Here is an 11,612-nt window from a genome sequence, read left to right on the forward strand (position 1 = left end):
GACAGACAACATTCTTTTAATTAATTTACTTACTCCTAGAATTGAATAGTAATCCTAAATGTTATCTTCAGAGCAGAACTGAGAAAAGATTCCAATCCAATCTTAATAGGTAAATACCATAAGTTGTGTGAAAGACAGCACACACACTTCAAGTATTTCCAGTCCACAGGACATTTCACACATTTACCGCCACTTCAAATGACCTATGAAAGCTTGTCTCCCTAAGATGACGTTAAAACAACGGCACAGAAGAGACTGCGATTACAAAATTCAGCATTAAGCCATCATTTCAGGTGACTCAACAACAAAAAATATGTAAACATGTTCAGTAAAAAAATAGTATAGCAATTGAAAAAAATAGGGAAAGCGGTGCATCTACTCTAGAAATTGGAAAGAAAACCCAGACTCTCATGTGAATATAAAGTGAAGTAAAATGAGTAAAAACATGAAATAGCTATTTTTATTATTTCGCACAATACAAGCAATGGAAATGGCCATGCTATGAGTACACGGGGGGAGGTCTGTCGCTCTAATAGACTAAATGTAATATTAACAAGTATGAACAACGCAGTGCAACCAATTACTGGAACAATCCTTTCAGTGTGTTAGTGTTGGCAGCATCCTTCTCTATTTCTCTTCACACCACTGGTTCTCCTTGCGTACCTGAGGGGGGAGACAATGGAAAGGCCACAGTTTCACATCAGTCCTATTATCACAGGAGCTCCGTGTTCAGGACTGAGGTTATGACCCAAATGGCACCCTATTCCTTTATAGTGCACTACGGGCTCTGGTCAAATCAAAAGTAAGGCACTGTATAGAATAGTATAGAGCAGACGGGGGTACGCAAATTATTATATATATCTTTTTTATAATTCACTTTTTCAAACAGTCCATTTACATTTTCCAACAGGGCTATACATGTGAGTCAGGTTTTTTCCCCCCTCGCCTGAGTAGCCTCGTTTCACTGCCAAAAATAACATCTAGTGTTCAGTGAAATAACAACACAATGTCAAATACAGGTAGCCTAGTCAAATAATTAACATCCAATCACATTAACTATTGCTCTCTCACTGGAAACCTCCACTCTTGCGCAGACATTTAGAAACAAAGCATGACCATTAAAAAAATTAAGCCACGGGAGTTTGAGCGAGAATAAAGATGACTTTCGAGTTGTAAGACATGTATAAAAGCAACAGATACCATTAATAAGAAGGGGCTAGAAGCGTCTTATACAGTGAGCAACCAAGTGGCTAGGACAGGCAAGCCCCATACTATTGTGGAGGACTTAATTCTTCCTGCTGCCACAGATATGGCTGGAACAATGTTGGAAGAAAAGGCATAAAAAAACTATACAGACAATGCCTTCATCAAACAACACTGTTTCACGACTCATCAGTGACATGGCAGGAGATGTTTTGAAACAATTACTACTTTGCGTACAAGCCAGTGAATTATATGCGTTACACCCAGATGTGTCAACAGACGTGGCGGGCCTGGCACAGCTCCTGGTATACAGTCGTGGCCAAAAGTTGAGTATGACACAAATATTAATTTTCACAAAGTTTACTGATTGTGTCTTTAGATATTTTTGTCAGATATTACTATGGAATACTGAAGTATAATTAAAAGCATTTCATAAGTGTCAAAGGCTTTTATTGACAATTACATGAAGTTAATGCAAAAGAGTCAATATTTGCAGTGTTGACCCTTCTTTTTCAAGACCTCTGCAATCCGCCCTGGCATGCTGTCAATTAACTTCTGGGCCACATCCTGACTGATGGCAGCCCATTCTTGCAAAATCAACACTTGGAGTTTGTCAGAATTTGTGGGTTTTTGTTTATCCACCCACCTCTTGAGGATTGACCACACGTTCTCAATGGGATTAAGGTCTGGGGAGTTTCCTGGCCATGGACCCAAAATATCAATGTTTTGTTCCCCGAGCCACTTAGTTATCACTTTTGCCTTATGGCAAGGTGCTCCATCATGCTGGAAAAGGCATTGTTCATCACCAAACTGTTCCTGGATGGTTGGGAGAAGTTGCTCTCGGAGGATGTGTTGGTACCATTCTTTATTCATGGCTGTGTTCTTAGGTAAAATTGTGAGTGAGCCCACTCCCTTGGCTGAGAAGCAATCTCACACGAATGGTCTCAGGGTGCTTTACTGTTGGCATGACACAGGACTGATGGTAGCGCTCACCTTGTCTTCTCCGGACAAGTTCTTTTCCAGATGTCCCAAACAATGACTTTACCCCAGTCCAATCCCTGTACCTTTTGCAGAATATCTGTCTGTCCCTGATGTTTTTCCTGGAGAGAAGTGGCTTCTTTGCTACCCTTCTTGACACCAGGCCATCCTCCAAGTCTTCGCCTCACTGTGCGTGCAGATGCACTCACACCTGCCTGCTGCCATTCCTGAGCAAGCTCTGTACTGGTGGTGCCTCAATCCTGCAGCTGAATCAACTTTAGGAGACGGTCCTGGCGCTTGCTGGACTATCTTGGGCGCCTTGAAGCCTTCTTCACAACAACTGAACCGCTCTCCTTGAAGTTCTTGATGATCCGATAAATGGTTGATTTAGGTGTAATCTTACTGGCAGCAATATCCTTGCCTGAGAAGCCCTTTTTGTGCAAAGCAATGATGACGGCACGTGTTTCCTTGCAGGTAACCATGGTTGACAGAGGAAGAACAAATGATTCCAAGCACCACCCTCCTTTTGAAGCTTCCAGCCTGTTATTCGAACTCAATCAGCATGACAGAGTGATCTCCAGCCTTGTCCTCGTCAACACTCACACCTGTGTTAACGAGAGAATCACTGACATGTCAGCTGGTCCTGTTGTGGCAGGGCTGAAATGCAGTGGAAATGTTTTTTGGGGATTCATTTCATTTGCATGGCCAAGAGGGACTTTGCAATTAGTTGCAATTCATCTGATCACTTTTCATAACATTCTGGAGTATATGCAAATTGCCATCATACAAACTGAGGCAGTAGAGTTTGTGAAAATGAATATTTGTGTCATTCTCAAAACTTTTGGCCACAACTGTACAGTTGAAGTCAGAAGTTTACATACACTTAGATTGGAGTCATAAAACTTGTTTTTCAACCATTACACACATTTCTTGTCAACCTGTTTAGGATAGGGGGCAGTATTTTCACGGCCGGATAAAAAACGTACCCGATTTAATCTGGTTATTACTCCTGCCTAGAAACTAGAATATGCATATAATTGTGTGATTTGGATAGAAAACACCCTAAAGCTTCTAAAACTGTTTGAATGGTGTCTGTGAGAATAACATAACTCATATGGCAGGCCAAAACCTGAGAAGATTCCATACAGGAAGTGCCCTCTCTGACTATTTCTTGTCCTTCTATAGCCTCTTTATGGAAAATAGAGGATCTCTGCTGTAACGTGACATTTTCTAAGGCTCCCATAGGCTCTCAGAAGGCGACAGAACGGGGAATGATGACTCTGCAGTCCCTGGGCGAAAAACAGTAGGGGATTTGGATAGTGGTCGATCTGAGAACAATGAGACGGGTGCATGTGAAGACACCATTTTCTTCTTTCAGTCTTTGAACGAAAACAACGTCTCCCGGTTGGAATATTATCGCTATTTTACGAGAAAAATCGCATTAAAATTGATTTTAAACAGCGTTTGACATGCTTCGAAGTACGGTAATGGAATATTTTGAAATTGTCACGATATGCGCCGGCGCGTCACCCTTCGGATAGTGTCTTGAACGCAAGAACAAAACGCCGCTATTTGGATATAACTATGGATTATTTGGAACCAAAACAACATTAGGTGTTGAAGTAGAAGTCCTGGGAGTGCATTCTGACGAAGAACAGCAAAGGTAATCCAATTTTTCTTATAGTAAATCTGAGTTTGGTGAGTGCCAAACTTGGGTGTCAAAATAGCTAGCCATGATGGCCGGGCTATCTACTCAGAATATTGCAAAATGTGCTTTCAACGAAAAGCTATTTTAAAATCGGACACCGCGATTGCATAAAGGAGTTCTGTATCTATAATTCTTAAAATAATTGTTTTTTGTGAACGTTTATCGTGAGTAATTTAGTAAATTCACCGGAAGTGTTCGGTGGGTATGCTAGTTCTGAACGTCACATGCTAATGTAAAAAGCTGTTTTTTGATATAAATATGAACTTGATTGAACAAAACATGCATGTATTGTATAACATAATGTCCTAGGAGTGTCATCTGATGAAGATCATCAAAGGTTAGTACTGCATTTAGCTGTGGTTTTGGTTTTTGTGACATATGCTAGCTTGAAAAATGGGTGTGTGATTATTTCTGGCTGGGTACTCTCCTGACATAATCTAATGTTTTGCTTTCGTTGTAAAGCCTTTTTGAAATCGGACAATGTGGTTAGATAAAGGAGAGTCGTCTTTAAAATGGTGTAAAATAGTCATATGTTTGAAAAATTGACGTTTTGGGATTTTTGAGGAGTTTGTCATTCGCGCCACGCTCTATCATTGGATATCGGCGGGGCGTTGCGCTAGCGTAACATCTAGATGTAAGAGTTAACAAACTATAGTTTTGGAATGTCGGTTAGGACATCTACTTCGTGCATGACAAGTAATTTTTACAACAATTGTTTACAGACAGATTATTTCACTGTATCACAAGTCCAGTGGGTCAGAAGTTCACATACACTAAGTTGACTGTGCCTTTAAACAGCTTGGAAAATTCCAAAAAATTATGTCATGGCTTTAGAAGCTTCTGATAGGCTAATTGACATCATTTGAGTCAATTGGAGGTGTACCTGTGGATGTATTTCAAGGCCTACCTTCAAACTCAGTGCCTCTTTGCTTGACATCATGTGAAAATCAAAGAAATCAGCCAGGACCTCAGAAAGACCTTAACAAATCTGGTTCATACTGGGAAGCAATTTCCAAAACGCCTGAAGGTTCCACGTTCATCTGTACAAACAATAGTACGCAAGTGTAAACACCACGGGACCACGCAGCCGTCATACCGCTCAGGAAGGAGACGCGTTCTGTCTCCTAGAGATGAACGTATTTTGGTGCGAAAAGTGCAAATCAATCCCAGAACAACAGCAAAGGACCTTTTGAAGATGCTGGAGAAAACAGGTACAAAAGTATCTATATCCACAGTCAAACGAGTCCTATATCATCATAACCTGAAAGGCCGCTCCGCAAGGAAGAAGCCACTGCTCCAAAACTGCCATAAAAAAGCCACTACGGTTTGCAACTGCACATGGGGACAAAGATCGTACTTTTTGGAGAAATGCCCTCTGGTCTGATGAAACAAAAATAGAACTATTTGGCCATAATGACCATCGTTATGTTTGGAGGAAAAAGGGTGAGGCTTGCAAGCCGAAGTACCCTATCCCAACCATGAAGCACGGGGGTGGCAGCATCATGTTGTGGCGGTGCTTTGCTGCAGGTGGGACTGGCGCACTTCACAAAATAGATGGCATCATGAGGTTGGAAAATGATGTGGATATATTGAAGCAACATCTCAAGACATCAGTCAGGAAGTTAAAGCTTGGTCGCATATGGGTCTTCCAAATGGACAATAACCTCAAGCATACTTCCAAAGTTGTGGCAAAATGGCTTAAGGACAACAAAGTCAAGGTATTGAAGTGGCCATCACAAAGCCCTGACCTCAAGCCTATAGAAAATGTGGGCAGAACTGAAAAAGCATGTGCGAGCAAGGAGGCTACAAACCTGACTCAGTTACACCAGCTCTGTCAGGAGGAATGGGACAAAAGTCACCCAACTTATTGTGGGAAGCTTGTAGAAGGCCAACCGAAATGTTTGACCCAAGTTAAACAATTTAAAGACAATGCTCCCAAATACTAATTGAGTGTATGTAAACTTCTGACCCACTGGGAATGTGATGAAAGAAATAAAAGCTGAAATAAATCACTCTCTCTACTATTATTCTGACATTTCACATTCTTAAAATAAAGTGGGGATCCTAACTGACCTTAGACAGGGAATTTTTTACTAGGATTAAATGTCAGGAATTGTGAAAAACTGAGTTTAAATGTATTTGGCTAAGGTGTATGTAAACTTCCGACTTCAGCTGCATATCCATTATGTTTATGGGGGGGTCAATTAAGGAAGACATCCGCTTCTGGAAACCAGGACAACATGACAGGATATTTTTTAAGTACTGGACAGCTTTGTGACATCAAATGGACTTTGGTGGTCAAGATGTGTTGGTATCTGTACTGATGGCGCAAAAGCCATGACAGGGAGTCATAACGGAGTGGCGTGCAAGCAGTTGCTCCAAACGCCACTTGGGTACTCTGAAGCATCCACCGAGAGGCTCTTGCTGCCAAGGGAATGCCTGACAGCCTGAAAAAAGTTTTGGACAGTACAGTGAAAATGGTTAACTTTGTTAAAGCAAGGCCCCTGAACTCTCGTGTATTTTCTTCATCATGCAACGATATGGGCAGCGACCATGTAACACTTTTACAACATGTGCTGGTTATCAAGGGGCAAAGTATTGACACGTTATTTTGAATTGAGAGAGGAGGTTAAAAAATGTTTTACTGAACATAATTTCCACTAGTCTGACCGCTTGCATGATGAGTTTCTCACACGACTGGCCTATCTATCTGGGTGATGTTTTTTCTCACTTGAATCTAGGATTATAGGGATTCTCCGCAACTATATTCAATGTGCAGGACAAAATTGAGGCTATGATTAAGAAGTTGGAGCTCTTTTCTATCTGCATTAACAAGGACAACACACAGGTCTTTCCATCATTATATGATTTCTTGTGTGCAAATGAACTCAAGCTTACGGACAATGTCAAATGTGATATAGCGAAGCACCTGAGTGACTTGGGTGCGCAATTACGCAGGTACTTTCCCGAAACGGATGACCCAAACAACTGGATTCGTTATCCCTTTCATGCCTTGCCTCCAGCCCACTTACCGATATCTGAACAAGAGAGCCTCATCAAAATTGCAACAAGCGGTTCAGTAAAAATTTAATTTAAATCAGAAGCCAGTGATAGACTTCTGGATAGGGCTGCACTCAGAGTGTCTTGCCTTGACTAATCGCGCTGTTAAGACACTGATGTCCTTTGCAACCACGTACCTATGCGAGAGCGGATTCTCGGCACTCACTAGCATGAAAACATTAAGGCACAGACTGTGTGGAAAATGATTTAAGACTGAGACTCTCTCCAATACAACCCAACATTGCAAAGTTATGTGCATCCTTTCAAGCACACCCTTCTCATTAACCTGTGGTGAGTTATTCACAATTTTCAATAAACAAATAAGGTTTTATATGTAAGATAGTTAAATAAAGAGCAAAATTATTGATTATATTGTTATTTGTGCCCTGGTCCTATAAGAGCTCTTTTGTCACTTCCCACAAGCCGGGTTGTGACAAAAACTCACACTCGTTCTTATGTTTAATAAATGTATCATAGTGTGTGTGTGTGGCGGGCTTACAATGACAGCAAAAAACAACATTTGAGAGTGCGCTGACCCTGGTGCTAGAGGGGGTATGCAGCTGGAGGTTGAATGTTTGAAGGGGTACGAGACTATAAAAAGTTTGGGAACCACTGGTAGAGAATAGAGCGCCATTTGGGAGGCATCCTGAGAACCACAGAAGGCCTTATTACCTGGGCTTCCTCTTCCTCTGTGAAGTCATTTTTGATGTTGAACGTCTTCCTGATCTCCTCTGGGGTCTTTCCTTTGATCATGTTGGCCACCGTCTTGCAGGTGACATCTAGCAGTCCTTTGATGTCTAAATAGTTTGCGGCCTAAACATAAAATAAAAGAGAATGACGAATGAAAGCAACTGCAAATGCTTTGACATGCCTGGCTTCCACGTGAACTATTTCAGCCCTAAGCTTAGGCTATGTAAACAGGTTTCAAGAGCTGGGTCAAACCTGCTGCTCAAATGATATACTTGTGTCACAATTCCTAAAAGCCCCCAGCACTACAAAAATGTTTGCAAAATAACCAATGCATTAAGTGTCCTTGTTTCATGTAATATGCACATACCTGATACTTCCTGAGCCGCATACACACAGGAAAAGAAAACGTAGCCGCCTCCATGTGTTTCAATGCAAAGCCAGCGGCAGATTAGCACCTTGACACTACCACAGGTAGGGGCTTCACCTGCCGCCCACATAGGGAATTTATTGGACGCTCAAGGTAAAAAATAAATACAAAAATGTTACTTTTGCCTCCCCTCATTGACCAATCAAATTACAGGGGCTGGATGCCTTTTTCTGGGTTGTGTTTTTGGGATAATCCAGAGGTATCATAACAGCCACTACTTGTACCACCAGAGTTTGATGCTTTATAAACTGTGGGCGGCGTCGCCGGCGCTATTGACTCCCTGTGTGTAAGGCCCTTTAATAATGAACTACTACCTCTAATTATAACATGTTATTAAGCACCTACTTGTCACTCAAAGCACTTTACTAGTGCTGTACAACAGTATGTTCAGCAAGCTAACCATTGCCTAAATTAAATTCAAGATCTGAGACACTTCCTCCTTGTAAGTGTGCAGGTGTCAAACTCTTTCTGTGAGTGGGAAAGGGGTTACCTAGTCAGTTGCACAACTGAATACATTCAACTGAAATGTGTCTTCCGCATTTAACCCAACACCTCTGAATCGGAGAGGTGCTGGGGGCAGCCTTAATCGACGTCATCGGCACCCAGGGAGCAGTTGTTGTGGTTGGGAGTTAACTGCCTCACTCAAGGGCAGAACAGCAGATTTTTCCACCTTGCCAGCTCGGGGATTCCAACCAGCAACTTCTCGGTTACTGGCCCATCGCTCTTAACCGCTAGGCTACCTGTAAGTGGGAGGCGGTATGTACGCACTAGAATAAGTTCGAAGAGGGTCCCTTGGTCCACTTTGAGGAACTCCTGGTCCCAGACGGGGATGTCATCCGTCCTTTTCTCCTTGTTCTCGTCATCTTCGGGGGGAGGGGGATCATCTTTGTGGTGGGTGCACCACTGGATCACCTGTAGGGAGGAAAGTGAAGAACAACTAGTCCACGCACACTGAGCGAATCAACAGTCAGCCATGCCAGGAGTCCATCTTCCATCCAGTCCCGTTTCAAAAGGCCTAAGTCGAGGAAGGAGGTCACAGAGCACACAGGAAGGTTTCTGTTTGGAGATTCATGCTTCTGGCAGAGAGATATAAATGCTATTCTACAGATGTAAGAGCCAAACTGACAGCCTAAGGACAGACATCAAGATTGGTTTTCCATTTTACTTGAACTTCAGGTTTCACCACAAGCCAGGCAGGACATGTAAGTTGTCTAACTATGCAAACACATTTCCCCAAACAAAATTAGATCCATTAATTACATGGATACAGTTGCTGAACAAAGCAGCTTGTCTCTCAGTTGGAGAGACGCATGCACAAGACATTGTACAATTTGCCAGGGAGAAGGAAATAACAAAAGTAAACTTTAATCCTACAACCCTTCACACAGTATAAATCCAACTAGCACTGGTTGGATGAACGAAACACCTGATGCAGACAATCCCACCATTTCGTTTATAGTGATTATGAGAGGCGCTTTTGTTAAGTTATACTCTTCAAATCATCCATTGACCACATGAACACTGGACTGTAGTGTTCATCCCTAAGGAGAACTATCCTTACCATCAGCGTGGACTCTCACAGTGCCTCCCACATAGGTAAGGATCTCTGTTACAGGTTTGAGACCATCCTTCTGTCTACAAGTTTAACTTTTATCGGTTTCAAATTGTGCCAAAATGTTTCCCTTCTAGGAGAAAAGCCAAGCCTGGTTTGGGTTCAATTGAATTGTACCACTATGGATAGAATGAATGTACAATACAACAGAGAATAACGAAATTATAGATAATAAACCAAGCTCTGGTTGGGAGCAGGCACTTTACTAAGGTTTTCCATGGCCATCTCCACAGTTTACCTGTCCCTCAGTCCATTGCACCAGATATGGGATGTGTGACAGTGAGTCCACTCCACTTACCTTCTTGAGGATAGCCGCATTCACATTCGGGAGGGGGACTGGATCATCATCTCCTTCATCATCCATACCCAAATCTATCAAAGACAACCATTAGACAAGTGCACACAGATGCTGCAAGACAGTTTTGATAAATGTATTTTACCGTCTGAACTGTGAAATATGTACTAATAGCTATGTAGGCTACGTCAATGATGTTCAACCTCATGTTTCAACCGCATAACTACAAAATACATAGCTAGTTACTACATACCTTCCAGCATTGTCTTTATTGTCACTGACTGCTTTGCTATTTCCACATCCACCTCAAAGATCTCTCCATCTGAACTTTGCAGTTTAATTGTTGGCATCTGTAAAATAACAGGAAAACGGTTGTCAGCTTCAGGCGTAAACGTTACCTAGCAGAGTGATGACTAATATCGGGGGCCATAAAGTTACATGTTATATCGCTAGGTGACACAGGGACCTACTTGGTTAACAGTTAGCTAACGTTGGAGACATTAGTTAAGGTGGCTAGCTAATGTTAGCTAGAAGGCAATTTCCCTGGATGCTGTTAGCTACTAACGTTAACGTTCGCTAACTAGCTTAACGCCAGTAGGTACCTAACGTTACCGAAACACTTGCCATGTAAGATTTTAAAACATGTTATGGTAGACAGGTAACGTAGCTAACTAACGGTAGCAAACTAATTCGCTAGCTACCAGTTCACGCACTAACTTACTAGTTACCATTAGTATAGGTTGAATATTACATGAGCTAACCTCGATTCCAGCTAACGTTACGGTCTGGACAACTGTCAACAAAACAGGGAGTCTGAAGCAGTCCAATGCTGAAATAAGATGGACTCAACGCTAGCGTTACGCTTAACATTTAACAATAATACTTTTTGGTAACAGTAACTAACTGTTACTGCGAACGACAGCCAGAAAACGAAGCTAACGCGGCTAGCTAACAGCGTTGTCAGCAAGGCCCCGTTTTACAAGCAACCATATTCAACCTAGTTACATTTAGCTAGACATACGAAGAACACATTCAACACACCCAAGACATAACTGCATCATATGTAAGTGGCCGTTACTTACTGTGAATGTTTTAAAGCAAATTCAGATAATTATTTTTTAAACGTCAACAGGGCCAAACCGAAGCACAAGCAGCCAGTGGAACTATATTAGATGACCAGCCAACTAAGCTTTCGCTTTGCTAAATGTGGGGGAAGCAAATGAGTAGTCTTGTGATATGCCTGTACAATATTAGTGATTTTCCCCATTTAGCTACAGTAACAGAATTTCACCCAGTATCTAATTTTATGCTAATATGTTAATATTTTGTAACGTTACATTTCTGTACATTTTTGCGTCCAAAATGTATTAAATTATATCTGCGCATGTTACTCTTTAATGCTGTAGGCTGTCAATCAGTGGTCCCAGCGTAATAAAACAAATTAGGTATTTTTTTTTCTTGTCTTGGGTTCCTCCTAATGTCTTGCATTAGGAGGAACCCAGGGCCAACCGCACCAGCATATGGTCTCACAAGGGGTCTGAGGATCTCATCTCGGTACCTAACGGCAGTCAGGCTACCTCTGGCGAGCACATGGCCCCCCAAAGAAATGCCACCCCACACCATGACTGACCTACTGCCG

The 11,612-nt window shown here is 42.0% G+C and overlaps 1 protein-coding gene across 1 annotated transcript; it reads right to left on the reverse strand.

Moving 5' to 3' along the window:
* On the reverse strand, positions 1–11,198 carry skp1 (S-phase kinase-associated protein 1). Its single transcript, XM_029699800.1, has 6 exons — positions 11,056–11,198; positions 10,227–10,323; positions 9,977–10,050; positions 8,835–8,978; positions 7,622–7,762; positions 1–663 (listed from the first exon to the last, which is right to left on the reverse strand). The coding sequence occupies exons 2-6, from the start codon at positions 10,321–10,323 to the stop codon at positions 628–630; spliced, it is 492 nt and encodes a 163-aa protein (XP_029555660.1). The 5' UTR covers positions 11,056–11,198; the 3' UTR covers positions 1–627.
* Positions 11,199–11,612: the final 414 nt, after the last annotated feature.

Source organism: Salmo trutta, chromosome 19 (assembly GCF_901001165.1).
Source record: "Salmo trutta chromosome 19, fSalTru1.1, whole genome shotgun sequence".
NCBI lineage: Eukaryota > Metazoa > Chordata > Actinopteri > Salmoniformes > Salmonidae > Salmo > Salmo trutta.

Excerpts from the sequence above, each read along its gene's own strand:
- skp1 (XM_029699800.1), bottom strand. The coding sequence starts at position 10,323 with ATGCCAACAATTAAACTGCAAAGTTCAGATGGAGAGATCTTTGAGGTG. Across the intron at positions 8,979-9,976 it reads ATGCGGCTATCCTCAAGAAG|GTGATCCAGTGGTGCACCCA; the intron begins GTAAGTGGAGTG and ends TCCTCCCTACAG. Across the intron at positions 664-7,621 it reads CAGAGGAAGAGGAAGCCCAG|GTACGCAAGGAGAACCAGTG; the intron begins GTAATAAGGCCT and ends CTCCCCCCTCAG.